Genomic DNA, 19,435 nt, shown 5'->3' with positions numbered 1-19,435 from the left:
GGAGGAAATCTATCCAGCCCTGCACCCGTACAGTCACTGGAGGAAATCTATCCAGCCCTGCCCCGTACAGTCACTGGAGGAAATCTATCCAGCCCTGCCCCTGTACAGTCACTGGAGGAAATCTATCCAGCCCTGCCCCCGTACAGTCACTGGAGGAAATCTATCCAGCCCTGCACCCGTACAGTCACTGGAGGAAATCTATCCAGCCCTGCACCCGTACAGTCACTGGAGGAAATCTATCCAGCCCTGCCCCCATACAGTCACTGGAGGAAATCTATCCCAGCCCTGCCCCCGTACTTTCACTGGAGGAAATCTATCTCTGCCCTGCCCCCGTACAGTCACTGGAGGAAATCTATCCCAGCCCTGCCCCCGTACAGTCACTGGAGGAAATCTATCTCTGCCCTGCACCCGTACAGTCACTGGAGGAAATCTATCCAGCCCTGCCCCGTACAGTCACTGGAGGAAATCTATCCAGCCCTGCCCCTGTACAGTCACTGGAGGAAATCTATCCAGCCCTGCCCCCGTACAGTCACTGGAGGAAATCTATCCAGCCCTGCACCCGTACAGTCACTGGAGGAAATCTATCCAGCCCTGCCCCCGTACAGTCACTGGAGGAAATCTATCCAGCCCTGCACCCGTACAGTCACTGGAGGAAATCTATCCAGCCCTGCCCCCGTACAGTCACTGGAGGAAATCTATCCAGCCCTGCCCCCGTACAGTCACTGGAGGAAATCTATCCAGCCCTGCCCCCGTACAGTCACTGGAGGAAATCTATCCCAGCCCTGCCCCCGTACAGTCACTGGAGGAAATCTATCCAGTTTGCCCCCATACAGTCACTGGAGGAAATCTATCCCAGCCCTGCCCCCGTACAGTCACTGGAGGAAATCTATCTCTGCCCTGCCCCCGTACAGTCACTGGAGGAAATCTATCCAGCCCTGCCCCCGTACAGTCACTGGAGGAAATCTATCCAGCCCTGCCCCCGTACAGTCACTGGAGGAAATCTATCCAGCCTGTTCCCGTACAGTCACTGGAGGAAATCTATCCAGCCCTGCCCCGTATAGTCACTGGAGGAAATCTATCCAGCCCTGCCCCAGTACAGTCACTGCGTGAACCGCCCAGACAAGTAAAATATGTTTGTCAGCTTGATATGAACTGACCTCCTTTTTTCTCTATCTATTCATCGCGTTTGCTTCCTGTCAGACGAATCCTGCCAACTTGAGCTCAAGCGATAATTCACTCGTAATTCATCATGGACACACCAGGGAGTAGAACTTTGCACAGAGGTTCAGCTCAGCCTAACAACAGAGCTTGATGTGTTTAAGCCCAGATAATCAGAAGCCTGGCAATTGGGTTAGTTTGTTTTTAAATTAAAACATTTAAATGTTTATTTCCTCGTGGCCCTCTGCTCACTGCTAGGCAAGGTTCTTGATGCCAAACACATTAAGCATTGAAAATGTATGCATGGGTCTGTTCTCTCAACGTTCTCCTCCAGCCTGTGTCAATTTAATTACACTCCATCCTCCAGTCCCTTGCTCCCACCTGCCCCTGATCAGGCAGGAGGGCAAACCGCTCGGAAGAAAGGTACGCATTGTGTGTGTCCTCTCTGCTGGCTGTTGAATTCCCTGCAGTCCAACTCAAGAAAAGGCAAGATTTTGTACCCTACATCCACATGACAGAAATTAAGCGGTTTGATCGCTCTGTGTGATCATACTGTACATCATTCTTACATTGTAGCCTTGCCTCCACCTCAATCCTGGCAACTCCTTACGGTGTCTCTGATGTACCAGCTAAATGATGGTGGTTGGTGGTGGGGGGGGTGGGGGGGGGTGGGTGTTGGTGGCGAGGCTCTCGTCCTGTGTGCAGAATGCTGACTCAATTCACAGGATGTTGCTAGTGAGTTGCCCACAGTTCTGTGAGGAGTTAGCATGTTTCCTGGCTCCTGCCTGGAAGTATGGAATGTACTGGAATGCTGAGGAACTGGACACACTTTGTATCTTTAAGCATACACTTCGGGAGGTAATGTGTCACAGTGCCTCTCATTTGCATGACTTTGCCGGTTTGTGCTAAAAATGTTAGTGCAGTTAATTAATTTTTCTTTTCTGTGTCTTCCTCAATCTTAATATTTTAATTAACAGGAATATGCCTCGAAGGAAATGTATTATTTTTAATGCCTCAATTTATTTTAAAATTATGTACATTAGCTCAATTCTTTTTAAATATTTCTGATTAAGATTAAGAGGGCTTTTCACAGTTCAAGCAGTTAAATGGTCATCAGGATGGTGTGGGGTGGGACTTAACGACAACCACCCCCCACCCCCCCCCACCCCCCCCCCCCCCCGAGGCCTAGCTGCTGCTTGTGGCTCACTCCAGGCCTTGAACTTGGGTACAAATTGCAGGACAAAGTTTTGGCTGTAACAGTGGGCCCCGCATAATCATCCCACTGCTTCGAAGGCAGCAGGTTGGGGTGAGGAGGGTGATGGCTCACAGGAATTAAGTGCATGCCGGTGACCGGATATGTGGCACATCCAACTGCGTCTAAAGTGGGCAAATGGCCACGGAAGCTGAGTGGTGGTCTGGCAGATCAGTATGAGCCTGTGTGAAATCTGGCCCACCTCCAGACCATTTTATCAATGGAAAAGCAGGTGGCAGTTTCTGTCATTAGGGAACACTGCAGAGGATGGAGTTTCTGCCTCACAGCTCTGGTGGCCCACGTTCGATCCTAACCTCGGGTGCAGTCTGTGTAGAGTTTGTACATTCTTCCTGCAACTGGGTGGGTTTCAAGACTCTCAGTGGACAATTCCATGTACCACTGCCTCACTGACATGTTTGTCCATGGACTCATGTGCTGCCAAACTGAGGCTACCCACAAATTAGAGGAACAGCACCTTCTTTCTATTCATTCTTAGCAGATGGCATCAAATATTGACCTCCAGATTCCATTAACCCCCCCCCCCCCCGCTCTCTCTCTTTGCCTACCCTTCTATCTCTTTTCCCCCAGGTCCCCAGCCACTTCCATTCCTCCAATCAGAGAGCTACCTTAGCCCTTTGCCCTCTCCCCTATCACTTCCCATCTTCTTTCTCTTCTATTGTCCCACCACTACCCACCTATTACCTCTTATCTGTTAGTCTGTGCTCCTCTCCCTGACTATTCTCCCCTATCCTACTATTCCCATACCTTTATAATTAGGCAACAGCCTGTTTTCCAGATTCCTAAAGAAGGATTCAGGCCTGAAACGCCGACTGCCTTTCACTTCTTATGGGTACTCCAATACCTGCCGAGTTTCTCCAGCATTGTTGTGCGTTGCACATATCTCCTCCCAGATGCTCCGATTCCACCTCCCCCCCCCCCCCCCCCCATCCCCACGTCCCAAAGGCATGGTAGGTTAATTGACCACTGCAAAGTGGCCCTACCATGCAGGAGAGTGGTTGTATGTGGGTGAGGGATGTCAATGGGCATGTAGGGAAGAGTCAAAAGGGTTCAGATTTCAGATTTATGGTCAGAGTACATACATGACATCACATGCATGGTTAATGTAAGAGTGCTGATGGTGAAGCCTTGTCCAGCCTTGTGGGCCAAAGAGCCTTGGTGTTTGATTCCACAGTCTATGTGGGCAAACTGATCCATTGGGATAAGGATGATGAAATTTAGCCTTGATACTTGCCATCCTGCTTCCCATGACTACTAAACATGGGGCTAACCAGTGGGTATCATCAATACATTCTATTACCAGCAACCAGCAGTTACTGTTCATAGTCAACACTATCCCTAATAACATTCAAAAGGCATTTGGACAACTATATAGATAGGAAGGGGTCAGCAGCAAAAGGAAACTCATAATTATATGTTAGTGGACATCACCAGAGAGATGACATATCCTTCAACTGAAACCAGTGAGAAATGCAACCTGATGCATTGGTCTCATTTCTCAATTTCCAGGTTTTTAAAAGAATCTGCAAACCCAGCCTCGCTACATCACTGTGAAGAACCTGTCTCACTTGGGGTGTGGGGGGGGGGGTGGAGAATGGCGCTACTGACCTTTGGCAGTCGCTCTGGGTCACCCGGATGCCTGGGGATAACCTTCTGCAACCGCTGGAAGCCGTAATCAATGGTGGGTTCGTTCAGAGCTGCAACAGGGAAGAGTAATGAAGGTGAGTCAGAGGGAAGAAAACCAAGGCTCAGCATCAAGAGACAGGAGAGAAGAACAAAAACTGCAATGCAGAAACACACAAGTCATTAGGCGAAGTGCAAGTTGCGCAGGCTTGGCCTACGAGGTCCCAACAGGAGACAAACGGTTCCTTGACATCCCTCACTGTTTGGCTCTTATATTAAGAATGATCATGCTGTTGAAGTATGTGATGGAGGCTAATAATCCTTTTACCAAACAACACTCAGGGTAGGTGAGAACAATTTTTGCCCTCTTTGGAGCTGTGCTGGAATTAAAGAGGAGATATTAAAGAGGGTGGGGGTGGTGGACAGGGACATGAGAAAGGACAATAGGACATCCCACAACAGACAAGAAATATTGTAAGGCAGCAATGTGTCCAGTATCCTTGAGGTTATTATTCACCAATTTACTTATCCTTTCATATTTTTAATAGAGAAAGCATACGATATATCTTTTTCTGCAATCTTTACAATAAAAGTCTTTCCACCTGAATTTCCAAGGACCTTTGGACATTCGTTCAATCACTGTCTCCAAAGCACACGATGCAAAAGGAGAAATTGTAAAGCCGGAGAAAACAATTCCTTGAACGGTTTCCGACAATCCTGTTGTGTTTCATGATCGAAAAACAACAAAGCAGAAACTTTTCTGTGGCAACAATGTAACGAGGTGTTTCACAGAGAATCATTAAATGTGGCACTAGGCTACCAGGGGAGAGAGTGAGTGGATGGCCAGGTGGTTAGTCTGGTATCGAAACTGGAGATAATTAAGTGGCCAAATTTGGAAGAGTTAAAGGGAGGTCAGGCTCTGGAGGGATTTGAAAATAAGTAATTAAAAACTGAGCCATTATTTAACCAGTGGAGGCAGACGTTTGTGCAGGTTAGGGTGATTCAATGACCTCAAATGTATGTATGACCTCAAAAACTGGTGCATGGAATGATTGGATCGTGGCATGAAGAAAGGGATGGTGGAAGTATTCCAAGTAGCAGTAGAGTTGGGATAGAGTCAGACAAGTGTTGCAGCAACAATAAAGATATGTACGTGGCCAGAAGACCACTTAAGAATCAAGTATGACCCCAAAGTTGCAAAACATCTGGGTCAGGCTCAGACAGACTGCTGGGGAGGAGGACAGAGTTACTACAAGAGGAACAAAAGCAAGCTCCCAGTTATTATTTTCCTGCAGTCTCCTTTGGCACCATGACTTCGAAGGTGGTGACAGAATACAGCTCCAGTAATTCAGCTCCTGTTTGTGGTTCCGCCAATGAGCAATGCTTGGTGTGTGAACAGAGGCAGTGTGAATCAGCCTGAGACCCTTCACGGAGGAGTTCCTCGTCTGACTCCCTTACACAGCAGAGATTCATAAATTGTGCTCTGCTGTGCTTCTTCCTTCCCTAACCCAAGGTGTTGAAGCTAATTCAGCACACTTCCTGACATCTGGCAAAGTGCGCACAGATAGAGAACTGAACCACTGAAATCCTTGACCTGTGCACTCAGAAACACAAGTATCCAATTCATCAAACTGCAGAGAGAACCTCAGTTATCCCTCACTTTTTTTTACAGAGTGACCTCTGAAACTTAGAGGACATAGGAATATGTGATACAGTATTTCATCGCAGTTGCAAGCTGAATACAAGTTCTCAAAACATCGTGTGTTGTTCACTCCCAACAGTTGATTCATGAATATACAAAGTGTTTTTGTCCTTATGAAAAGTATGAACTATTTAATTGGTTTAAATAGTTTACGTTAAACAACAAGACATGTTTTTTAATCCATGAAAGAAAATGAGTGATTGGAAAATTTGGAGTAGCAATTTTGTATAATAATGGATTTCGCCAACATAGGTAAGGTAATGATTCAGCATCAAATCAAGAAATAATAATTATACCAAGTTTAATTCCCACTCAATGCAAACACATTAGGTCAATAATTTATCTTGGCCAAAGAAAACCAAACCAAACTTTTTGTTCCCGATCTCATATTTCTTGAATTTCCTTATAACATGAGAGAAAATAACAAGGGAATGGATGAGATCAAACTATTTTTTCCCCTGGATCGGAGGAGATTGAGGGGACTAGAAAAGATATTTCCCTGGGGGTAGTCAAAACGAGAGGGGGGTAGGTTTAAGGGGAGAGGAAAATGGTTGGTTTAAAAGGGAGCGAAGGGGCATCTTTTTCACCCAGAGGGTGGTGAAAATTGAATTAGACTCTTTCAGATTTATGTTTTAGTCGCAGACAGGAAATTGATACATTTTTGCAGGGACCTAAAGTTAAACCTGTTTGGTTAGAAATGGATAAATTATTGGAACAAATAATGGGGATTAAATTCCCACAGGATCTAATGTTATTTTTATTGAGTGATATTAAGAATATTGAACCTAAATTGAAAATGAATATGTATCAAAAGAAGTTTGATAAAACTGCTTTAGCAACAGCAAGAAAATGTATTGCCATAACTTGGAAGTCTGAATCAGATTTGGGTATGGAACGATGGCTTGCTGAAGTCCAGAGTTCTATACCACTTGAGAAAATTACTTATAATTTAGGAGACAAATATATATTTTGTAAGATATGGAGCCCATATTTACAAAATATGGGTGTTAATATTTAAATGAAGCTCTGACATTCCCTTCTCCTTAAGGTCTTGGTATATTATAAGAAACTTTAAAGTAAAAGGCACCCCTGTTGAGGGTCTCTTGTCCCATTCTTACTCTCTTTGTCTCTTCTTTCTTTGTAGGGGGATAGAAGGGGGGGAAAGGGTGGTATAAAGGGAGGTTTTATTATCACATGTATTTGTATTGATTTGAATTATTTTTCATTATGTGCTTTTATTTGTGTGGTTCTAAATTTATACATAATTTTTTTAAAAAGCACAGAGGGTGGTGGGTATGTGGAGCGAGCGCCCAAAGGAAAGCAAAGTTTAAAGGACACTTGGAGAGGTACATGGTCAAGGACTGTTCAGAGGGATTTGGGTGGATGGGATCAGGACAGGTAGGCAAATTGGTAGGCATGGATGAGTTGTATGACTCCATGAGGCTTATGTTTGTTTTGAAGTTATGCTGACTCAGAGGAGGCATAACCTCAAAAGTAGGCCAACTACTTTAACTCCATGTACCACTGCCACACTGACATGTTTGTCCATGGCCTCATGTACTGCCAAATCCGAGGCTACCCATAAACCATAAACCTCCAATCAGACAGCATCAATATTTGTTTCCCTGTAACTTCTTGCAAAACCATCTGTTCCCCATTCACCCACTGTAGGGGGGCAACTTCTGTGGCTAATTACTCCCCCAGCTGTTGACCGTTGGGATTCAGGAGGAAATCGGCACCTGGGAAAAACCCACATGGACACGGGAAAAGGTGGAAACTCCACACTGACAGCACCAGAGGTGGAGATCAAACCGGATGTCCATAGTGACATTGCAGCAGCTCAACTAGGGCCCTCCTTAACCTCTAATTTCCCCGCGCTCATCGCCCTAAGTGAATGGAAGTTTGATGGGAATGGGTCCAGGCAAAACTGCTATACAATCCTGACCAATCCCTCCCCAAGTCTTCTCCATCAGTGATGGGTGGGGTGGAAGTGCTGAGGGAAGGAATGGGAAAAGAATGCCTGCAATTCCAATCTCCAGACTTCAGAAAGGAGAGGCTGGCTTTGGAGGTGGAGCAGAGGAGATTTCAGAGGTGAGCAGTTAGCCGATGAGAGATTTAGTCCTCTGGAACTGATCTCACTGGATTTCAAAAGAATGAGAGGGGATCTTATAGAAACACAAAAATCAATGAAAGGGCTAGTTAAAATAGAAGCATGAAAGTTGTTTCCAGCGGCAGGGCACATAGCCTTAAGACCCAGTGGAAAATAAAATTGAGATCAAGAGAATCTGCATCTCCCAGACAATAGTGAATCTGGGGAATTCTCTGCCCAAGGAAGCAGTACAGGTTGCCTTATTAAAGATATTTAAGCCACAGATAAGATTTTTGAATATTATGGGAATTATGGGTTATAAGGAATGAGCAGGTAAATAGAGGTGAGTCCACAGCCTGATCATACTAAATGGTAGAGCAGGATCGACGGCCCAGATAACCAAAACCTACTGCTGTTTCTTATGCCAATATCCCTCTGCTTCCAGCTCACACACAGGTAGGTACACAAAACTTCAATGGGAGTGATCAGATGTAGTCCAGAGGCGTGCCAGGAATCTTCCACTTACTTCATAATATCAGACATTCACACATCATTTATGGCAACTTTTAAAATAATATTCTTCTCATGAAATAAAGTGAATTCAAGTGAAGCATCGGTCGTGTGAGATCTATCACCCTCCCTCCCCGAAAGCTGAGATGGGTTGGGGCCGGGGGGGGTGGGCGGTGGGAGGGCTACAAGGTGGAAGTGGAGGGGATGGCGTGCAGCAAGTCTGCGATGATGGAGTGGAGAGGAGACACTCACAATCTGAGCACCTTGAATTTAGTGCATAATTGCACCACTTGTCATCCACCAAAAAAAAATCCCAAATTGTTGTCAGTCATCCAGTGCAGGAAAGCTCCTGAGTGACAGCATTTCAACTGCTGGAGATGAAACTGAAGCCTCATCAGAACACTCTTCAAGTGCGGTAAATGCCAGCAAACCCACTCAACTCAGCAGAATGATTAAAGTTCTGTTCAATGTCAAGAAAGAAAGAGCAATTTGAATATAAACATGTCTTTGTGACATGTAAATCACCAAACTCCAACATGGCCGGTGGGGGGGGGGGGGGGTGGGGGTGTGAAATGAAGCAACATCTGAGGCACCCTTGCCTCCTTTAATCATATTTTGACTTCTCTACAATCACGGCGTTTTGGCAAAGGGGAGAAGACTGTTCTACAGACAAGGCCCAACAGTAAGTAAGACAGTTGCTGATAGGGTTTAACAGGGCACGAGTGCTTAAAACCTGGAGTGTGAGGGGGCAGCCTGGGGAATAGATTAAATAGTAAAGTTCTAAGTTTTGGCATGAGCATTTGTAGCTTCCGTTCCAGCTCCTGTTGCATCCTCAGACCGACCGTGCAGAGACGCAAACCATTGTAGTCCAACCTACACTTAAGTACAACATCCAACTGCACTAAAATTCCTCCTGTTCACTGAAGCCACGCAGATATGTAATATAAAAGTACATATAGAACAGTGGGACTCAACCTTTTCTTTCCCACTCAAACAACATCTTAAGTAATCCCTTACTAATCACAGAGCACCTATGGCATACGTGCTCTGTGGCCAGGAAGGGACTAGGTAAGGTGGTATGTTAGTGGAAAAAAGGAGGTTGAGAACCACTGGAATATTCAATCTCTCCAAGGACAACTATGTTTTCAATAAATATCAAATTTTAAACAGCTATTGAAAATCCCAAAGGAAATTTCAAGAGGATAAATATTGTAAAATCCCTGGATATTTGTCTTTGACCGTCGCTTCCTAGAAATGTATTCTGTCCTGCTGAGAATTTCCAGCACTTACTGTTTTTATATTTAAAGTTTTTTTAACAAGTTCTTTTTTAACACATTTGTGGTTGGTGGATGCAGAGAAGGTTCACCAGACTGATTTCTGGGATGGTAGGCCTGATGTACAAAGAAAGAACGGACAGATTGGGGTACCACGGAATATAGAAGAATGGAAGGGGATCCGATTGAGACATCTAACCTTCTGCAGAACTAGACAGTTAGATGCAGGAAGAATATTCTTGATGCTGGGGGAGTCCAGAACCAGGGGGTGGGTGGGGGAGGGGGTCACAGTCTAAGGAGAAGAGGGATGCCATTTATGACCAAGATGAGAGGAAACTTCTTCACTCAGAGAGTGGTAAACTTGTGCACATCCCCACCACAGAAAGTTGTTGAGGTCACTTTGTTCTATTCACTCAAAAGGGAGTTGGGTGTGACCCTACTGGCTAAAGGGATCAAGGGGTATGGAGAGGAAGCAGGAACAGGGAGCTGAAGTAATAATGATCAGCCATGATGGTATTGAATGGTGGAGCAAATTTGAAGGGATAAATGGCCTTCTTCTGCTACTGTTTTCTTTTTCACTCTGTTCTTTATAACTGGATTATGTGGTCACAAGAGAAGCTCCAGGATGGTGCATTGCCCTGCTGGTGCCAGGGTCGAGGATGTCTCAGAGTGGATACATGGCATTCTGAAAGAGGAGGGTGAGCAGCCAAAGGTTGTGTGGTGAATGCTGGTACCAGTCTCATAGGCAGGAAGGCAGATGAAGTCCTCTGCTTATCAATGGTCTCCAGCTTCTCCTATAGTGGAGACTCAAGGTATTCCTTAGGGTTTGGGTATGTCTTCTCGAACATTCCGTCTTCATTTTGAGCAAACACATCCTACAAATTCAAATGAATCAGTGTGAACATAAGATCATAAGAATTAGGAATATGGAGTAGGCTATCCAGCCCATCGAGCCTGCTCCACCATTCAATAGATCATGGCTGATCTGATCATTGGTTCAACTCCACCTACCTACCTTTTCCCAATATCATTATTTTTTTTTATGTAAAAATCCATCTATCTGAACCTTAAAAATGTTTAATGAAGTAGCCTCAACTGCTTCCCTGGGTAGAGAATTCCACAGATTCGCTACTTTCTGGGGAAAAAACAGATTTTGTTCATCTCCATCTTAAATCTACTCCCCTGAATCTTGAGGATGTGATTTTGTTCAAGGAAACTTGATATCATTTTTTAGCTTTTCCTCTTGAGAGAGATTTAAGATTGTCAATGAGTCATCCTCTGGCTAGTAGTCACCTCAACTGTCTTCTCTGTCAACAGAGAGCCATAGTGAGCATTCTGTCCATCAAGATGCACAGTGGACATGGTCTTCATCACATTCAAAGACTGCAGACCTGTGGAGAGTCCAACCAATCAATGACCCTGATCTCTGTCAATCTTACCAATGCCTCCAATCTGCTCAACTCAAATCAGCATGAAATTTGTTGCTCTTCCACATAGATAACAGGCTGCAATATATGGCAGGCCCAATATTGACCCAATTGCAATGCAGATGGGGATTATGCAAGCCAGTATCACCACTCCAGTCTTTTCCTCTATAGTCTTCTTCACAACACTGTCCATCAATTTCAGCAAGCTCTCCACAATGATTCATTCACTCAGAAGTGCGATAAGATTGGGTTCCACCAAAATGCTCCTGCAGTTCAACACCTCCACTCCCCTACAGACAATGGAGGTTCACAACTGAGCCCTCCAACACACCACCTCTTGGACAATGGATATCCACAGCACAGCCCTGGAACACCCCATCTCCATCACCCTTCAGACAATAGAGATCCAGAAGGAAGCCCTGGAACACCCCATCTCCACTGCCCCTCAGACAATGGAGATCCAGAATGGAGCCCTGGATAATGTGAGTCATTGTTCATTTCTTGCTGTTTGGAGGTGAACGGTAGCATTTCTCAGCTGAAGCAGACATGAGCATATGTTTCACCACTGAACCAATACACCAGCAATACAGTTCAAAGTTCAAAGCTGGAACTCTAGAACTATGCACTTGGCCAAATGAGCAGCTGGGGTTCCCCAGCCTGTGGGTATGGCTGATTCAATGAGGCATCTCAATAAACAAGAAAGGTACTACCAATACCTCCTGCTTAAAACCCTTCAAATCTACTGGCAGATATCTTCCAATTCCAGTACCTTTTCCCAGACCACCATTCCTTACCATTCAGTTGGGTTCAGTGAATGGGCCACATTGTCCCCATTCTGGATCCAGAGTTCCAAAACAAGAACTTCAGTTAGAGCTCCGATACAACAAGATTGGGAAAAATTGTTTCAAAGATATCCTCAAAATGTTCTGAAGCATTTTCTCCAGTGATGTTCATCCCTGCTCAGTGCCCAATCCAAATGGAGAAGGGGCATTTATGCACCTTCAATCTCTGGCTTGGGAGCACACAGAGCCCAAGGGCACACAGCAGAAGGTGCAGTCCTCACCTGTGGCGGAGTTCCACACTCAGAATCTATGGAATAGGTGGCTTGTCCTGGAAGCTGCACTGAGGCAACTATGCAGAAGGCACCCATCACCTTTTCTTTCTGAAAAGACTGAGGAGATTCAGGATATCATCATGTACCCTATCAAATTTCTGTAGGAGCACTGTGGAAAGTATAGTGATTGGTTGCATGGTCACGAAGGGCAGAAGGCAATTTTGTGCAGTATTACACTTCCTTGAATCTTGAATCATGGCCTGGAAACTCAAATGCCAAGGATCAGAGAAGGCTCGAGAAGGTAAAAAACATACCCAAGTCCTTTGACTTCTGACCCATTGCAGACATATTGGTGAGGCACTGCCTAAGTAGACAACCAACATCATAAAGGACCTCCATCACTCTGGTCACAACCTCTTCTCACTGCTATCTTCGGGCAGAAGGTGCAGAACTTAGAAGACCACTAGCTTCTGGAACAGTTTTTATCCAACTGTTCTCAGGGTCTTGAACTCCCCACAATACCCTAAGCCTGAGCATAACCTATCCCGGGATCTCCAAAACATCACTTGCATTTCTAGCAGGAACTGCAACTGTGAATATTTACTCTGAGTAATCTATCCTTTGATATTTGGTCTTATTTTCTGTCTTGGCATGTTTGTGGTCATTCAAATTCTTTGTTGGTGTATCTTGTGTATTTTTGTGGCTGCAGCAAGTAAAAATTTCAGTTTATCTGTACATTGTACTTATGTATACGACAATAAACTTAGAATGAACATTGTACATTGATCCAGAGGGGCTGCCTGAGATTAAGACACAGGTGAAAACACTTTTCAAAAGACACAGTGAAGCACTTTGTGCAATGTCCTTAAGTTGTCCAAGATACTCCATAAGCACAAGGCCTTTCTTACAATTACTGAACTCTATTCTATTTACCTGATCATGCACGCAAAGCTCTCTCTCTCTCTCTCTCTCAGCTGCTTGGTCCTCTGCATGAACCAATTTTTATAATTTCACAATAATAAATCCTGAACATGTCAACGGCACTTCAGTTCTTAATCAAAAGATTGTCTGATTTGACTTGGGGAGGAATTTGTTTTCTTGAGTTGTGCTGCCAAGAATGGCAGAATGATCGACACTTCATATAAGCAATTAAAATAACTTGTTTAAAAACTCCAGCGATCTGGTAGCCCAGGGGCATTAAGCAGTACACAGCGCTGCACTGCAAGATGTAATAAAGTGCTGTACAGATGGAACCTCTATCCTGTAACACATATTAATGCCATTTTTAAGAAAAATAAATATACAATGGGGAGGGTCAGTGGGCTGAGGAATTGTGCAAGTTTTTTTTCCTCAGCTGAGTGTGCAGCAGGATCAGCTTTTGGTCAGCTGAAGCCAACAGGGCACAGGGGCGGGAAGCGGACCAGAGCACTCCTCTGAATTTCCAAGGGGGACCTCTTGTTTCCTGCACCTGCACTTTGGTTGACACTTGAGAGAGGTGGAGGTGGGGGAGGGGGGGGAGGAAGAGTGGGGTTCCAACTCACCTTGTTCATTTTTCTAGTCGCAGGACTGTGAGGGTTATCTGATGGGTCTCGTGAGCATTGCGGCTGAAAGAGTGCATTGCAACAATGGTTACTGTGGAGAAAGTGGGCAAATTGAAAACTGAGGGGACTTTGCATCAGCTGCCTCAGTGAAAGTCATTGCCAGTATGCTCCTCAACCAACTTCTCTCAGTCACCTAGGAGCCACAGCTTGAATTATGATGTGAATGCCACACATCAGGAACATGAGAAAGAGGAGTAGGAGTTAGCCATCTGGCCCATTCAGCCTGTCCCTCCATTCAATGAAATCAGTGCTGTTCTGACCGTGATTCAGCTCCACTTGCCTCTTTTTTTCCCTGTAACACTAAATTCCCCTGCAATTCAAAAGTGCACCTCACTGTGTCTTAAATATATTTAATGAGGCAGCCGTCTCTGCTTCCTTGGGCAGAGAATTCCACAGGTTCACCACTCTTTTAGAAGAAACAGATCCTCCTCATCTCTGCCCTGAATTTACTTCATTAAATCTTGAGATTCTATCCCCCAGAAGCCTTGTGGCAAGGCCAAGGATACACATATCAACATCCGTGAACCTAACAAATACCTCAGCTTGTCAACTGAGAATTATCAAGACATCTGAAATCCGGCTGTATTCAAAAATGTGTTACCCTTCCATGCAGACAACAATATACAAGGCACAATCCTCACCAACAGATCCACAACAGACCCAATTCAAGTGCAGATGGGATTCAAGCAAGATAGTGTCACACACCAATATTCTATATGATAATCTTCACCACATTGTTTATTTATCTAGTTATCCTTTACACTTACACCTTTCCATAATAGGGTAATCTAACGTTTTCCACTGTAGCTTGTGAATCTGGTTACAGCAAGCAAAAATTTCATTGAGTTGTACATTGTACCAATGTATTTGACAATCAATCGTTATCAAATTATAGAACCACAGAATGCTACAGCACAGAAAACAGTCCATTTGGCCCCTCTAGTCTGTGCTGACCATTATCTCTACTCCTACTGACTTGCTCCCATTCCATAACCCTCCAGACCTCTTCCATCCATGTGGCTATCCATTTTATTCTTAAAACACACGATCGAGCCCACATTCACCATATCAGATGGCAGCTAATTCATTCTTTGAGTGAAGAACTTCCCCCTAATGTTCCCCCTAATCCTTTACCCCTTTCAGATTAAAACTATGACCTTTCGTATTTATCTCCCCCAATCTAACTGGAAAAAACCTATTTGCATCCATTTTGTCTATACCCCTCATAATCTTGTAAATCTCTATCAAATATCCCCTCATTCTTCTTCGCTCCAAGGAATAAAGTCTTAACCCTGTAACTCAACTCCTGAAGACCCAGCAAAACTCTAATAAATCTTTTCTGCACTCTTATTGATATCCTTCCTGTAGTTAGGTACCCAGAAATGCACATAATATTCCAAATTTGGGCTCACCAATGTCTCAAACAACTTCAACATAACATCTCAACTCCTTTAGAGGTACATTTATAAAGGCTAATATATCAAAAACTTTCTTTACAACCCACTCTTCCATCAAATCCCACAGAGATTCATTCATGGAGATACAAGAGGATAGGCCTCCACCAAACTGTTCCTGAAATTCAACACCATACCTCCACCAACCCCATGACAATCAAAATGCACAATTAGACCTTGGAAAACCTTTTGACTGGGATCTGAGAGAGAAAACTCCAGTCATGTTTTCCTGCTGGGAAATATGCTGGGCCCACAAACATTTTAGACCATCGACCCCTTCATGGAGTCCTTGATTTCTCATCAACCCCAGGCATCGAAGTATTCATTGTATGTCAGGGAGGGGGGTGTCTGGTGGGGGTGGGGTGGCGGTGCTGTCTGGGGTGGGGTGGCAGTGCTGTCCAGGGGGTGGGGGGGGGGCAGGTGGATAATGCTAGTCATCCATGATTCCTCGATCCTCCCGTTCACTCTCAACTTAATAAACGGCCAAAGCCAAATATAACATGGTGGCCACTAAGGCCAGCTCCCACAAGATGTTGACCACCAACACCAGCTCCAGCAAGAGGTTGACCACCAACGTCAGCTCTTGCAAGAGTTTGGCCACCCCTACCTTAGGCACAATTTTCCATAGATACACCCCTGCTTTTGACCCCAAAAGTTCAATCAACCGGCTTTTAACCCACAGGCATTTATCGACCCTCAGGGGTTAATATTGACCCCTTTGGAGGCCCCTGCCTTAGTCACAGGTCATAGAGAAAAACAATACAGAGATACCCCTTCAGCCCATCAAGTCTGTGCTGACCATCAACCACGCATTTACACTAATCTGACATGAATCCCTTTTTATTTTTTTTATTTATTTTTTCTTTCTTTGGCTTGGCTTCGCAGACGAAGATTTATGGAGGGGGTAAAAGTCCACGTCAGCTGCAGGCTCGTTTGTGGCTGACAAGTCCGATGCGGGACAGGCAGACACGGTTGCAGCGGCTGCAGGGGAAAATTGGTTGGTTGGGGTTGGGTGTTGGGTTTTTCCTCCTTTGCCTTTTGTCAGTGAGATGGGCTCTGCGGTCTTCTTCAAAGGAGGTTGCTGCCCGCCAAACTGTGAGGCGCCAAGATGCACAGTTTGAGGCGATATCAGCCCACTGGCGGTGGTCAATGTGGCAGGCACCAAGAGATTTCTTTAGGCAGTCCTTGTACCTTTTCTTTGGTGCACCTCTGTCACGGTGGCCAGTGGAGAACTCGCCATATAACACGATATTCATTAACTCATTTTCATTAACTCCCTCCTGATTTGACCACTCACCAATACAAGGGAGGCAGCTTATAGTGCCCCAATGACCTTGAAACCTGCAAGTGGAAGGAAACAGGAGCATCTGGCAGAAACCCATGACAAATGGAACAGTCAGGAGGCAATGAAGGCCTCTGAAGGGCCTTTATTTTGCTTCTCTTTCTCTGACTGGTGGAGCGCTGTCCTGGTGGCACCTCTTTGTGGGCCTCTACAGCAGCCAAATGTTGATGAATTGTGGGCACTATTATATTTTGTGCATTTGAGTATGACAATAAAGGAATCTTGATTCGTGGGATTAGGATCAAATTTGGATCTCAGGCTCTTTGAGGCAACAGATCTATCTTCTATGCCACTCATTCTTCTGTTCTAGTAACTGCACTGTACGTTCGTAAAACTACACCTGGCCAATCAGTGCAATCTATCCATATCAATTAGGCTACAAAAGATGCAAACAAAGGATAAGGAAATCTTTTGGACAAAAGATAGATCATCATCTTCTCCTCCCTGGTATTTTTGCTAGTTTTTCAAGGATCCAGTTGTCATTGTCAAGGGGGATATTTATTGCTTACTCCTCTCTGCCCTTGACAAGGAGGTGACTGACTATCCCCCCCCTCTCCTGAACTGCTGCAGTTGTGCTAAAGGTCCTTCCCTGGTCCTTGCAGCTTGGAGATCCAGTGCTGATGAAGGATCAATGATATATTTTTGAGTCAGGTTGCTGAACGTCTTGGAGGAGAATCTGCAGGTCAAGATGTTCCCTTCTACCTGTTTGTGGTGGACGCTATGAGTTGGAGGGAGGGGGGAGCAATTTGAAGAACCTGGGGGAGTAACTGCAGTACATTTTGTAACACACATACTCTCTCTCTCTCTCTCTCTCTCTCTCCCTCTCTCTCTCTCTCTCTCTCTCTCTCTCCCCTTCCCCTCTCTCTTTGCTGCAACTATCCAAGACCCTTAGCTGGAAAGTTGAAGAACTCCCCTCAATCAAATCCTCCTGCTGTCTTGGGAAGGCTGCCAACATGTTAAGGGATGCATTCCACCCTGCTCACACTCTCTTCTCCAAGCCCTGCCCCTCCCTTGGGCAGAAGATACATGAGCTTAAAAGCATGAATCTCAGGGACAGTTTTCAAGGACATTTCCTTTCTTACTTCTATCAAGCTCTTAAATGGACATTTCCCAGGGAGAAGCTAATGTCCATGCATTATTTTTAATTGCATTTTTCTCTACATCCTGCATGTTATTATGCTGTATGTCTAAATTTAAATATTTAATTCGATTTAAAATACTTCCATGTAGACAAGAACGAAGGCCAATATTGGCCTTAGCCTGTGATGTTTCCACAGTTGAATAGATTAATGACCGAGTTGTACTGGGCACCTTGGTGAGATCCCAGAACTCTGACCCAGAGAGAACAATGCTAATACCTAGTTTCTCCAAGCCTCTCGTTCCAAAGAGTTCCAGATGTCACAAGAGGCAGAGATCGAAAGTGAATGAGTGGGTCAAGTCAGGGTAATAATTAATTGTAATTGAACGGAATAGAAATTTCAGAGGGATGAATAACTTGTTTCAGTTTCCATGTTCAAAATGTGAAAGAAAACAGTTTGGAATAGAAAGAAATAAGTTGGGTGTATGTTGCAATAGCCCGCCAATGTTGAAATATAACTTCGTTTGGCAGATGAGATAATTTTTTTGTTTGACAGAGTTCAATAATTTTTCATCCCTGATCGTTATACCATATCCTGAACACAGTCTAAAACCACTAACAATTTGGCCAGGCCAGTGACAGGCTGTCTCAGGATACAATAGTGACTTGTTACCCTGGCATTTGTTAATTCAATACATGTGATAATCTGGCACATTCCCTGAACATCTGCATTATTTCCAAACTGGAAAGTAACAGAATGCCGTTCTCTCCCGCCTTGCCTACATCCCTCTTTCTGTTTTTTTGACTGGTCCACTTCAACACTGCCAAAATAACAACTTTTTTTAATTTAACATCCATTATTATTCAGAGGTCCCACTGTTTCAGAGGAGAAATTAACAGAGAGAGAAAAAAAACAATTGGAAAACCAGACTTTTGCACAATTTGGTGGAGGGGTTCAGCACTGAAATGGGATGTGATATATGCTCCTTGGCTGTCATGTGTTGTAAATGATCTTCCATCAGGATTTTCGATAGCTTGCGGTTCAGTATCCTGCAATGCAGAATTTATCCTGGCATGGAGTGGTGTTATGATTGCCAATTCTGGTGGACATATCACAGCAGGTGTTGTCACATGACCTGCCCCCTATCAGTTGACGGAGTGAATTTGAAGGGTTGAGTTCAACAACATATTGGCTTCTAGCAGGGAACAAATATCTAATGTTTCCATCTTGTCTGAACATCACACTCCCACCCTACCTTCTGATGGACTTTGCTCTGGTTTGATTTGGCAATTCAAGTGCGCGAGGCTGCAGAAGGTAGCAGATGTAGCCAGGTCCATCAAAGGAGGCTGCGTGACCTGCAGAGTTTGTCCAGAACTTGAAGCAATTGGTGGGATGTGGGGAATGGAAGTTCAAGGGAGAGATTCGGGGCAAATACTTTACACAGAGAGTGGGGGGTGCCTGGAGCAGGCTGTCAAGAAGTAGATTAATAGCAGCATTTAAGATGCTTCTCAATAGACACATAAATATGAAGGGGTTAAGTATCAGTGCAAGATAAGCATTAAGAGTTTTAGTTTAATTTGGACATCAAGTTTGGCACAAACATGAAAGCTGAAGGGCCTGCTCAGATTTCAGATTTATAGTCAGAGTACATTCATGACATCACATACAACCCTGAGATTCCTTTTTCCTGCGGGTGCAGCAGAATTACCACTAATTGGTAGTGCAAAAATAAACTATTCACAGTGTAAACATGTAAACAAATAAAAGAACTGTAAACAGATAACGAACGTAAACAAACTAACTGTGCAACATAGAGAGAACAAAGAAAATCAATCAATAAAGTGTGCAACTC

At 44.5% G+C, this 19,435-nt stretch overlaps 1 protein-coding gene across 8 annotated transcripts in view; it reads right to left on the bottom strand.

Annotated features, from left to right (window-relative positions):
• The window catches only part of ebf1a (EBF transcription factor 1a), a 570,155-nt gene that overhangs the window by 130,657 nt on the left and 420,063 nt on the right, over positions 1-19,435 (bottom strand). For all 8 annotated transcript variants that reach the window (XM_069898995.1, XM_069898996.1, XM_069898998.1 and 5 more), the window contains exon 12: positions 4,037-4,125. In XM_069898995.1, coding sequence (XP_069755096.1) covers positions 4,037-4,125 — 89 coding nt within the window. The remainder of the gene's footprint in view (positions 1-4,036; positions 4,126-19,435) is intronic.

Source organism: Narcine bancroftii, chromosome 9 (genome assembly GCF_036971445.1).
Source record: "Narcine bancroftii isolate sNarBan1 chromosome 9, sNarBan1.hap1, whole genome shotgun sequence".
Lineage (NCBI taxonomy): Eukaryota > Metazoa > Chordata > Chondrichthyes > Torpediniformes > Narcinidae > Narcine > Narcine bancroftii.
The sequence above is the reverse complement of the archived record's forward strand: the minus strand, read 5'-3'. Positions and strand labels throughout refer to the sequence as shown.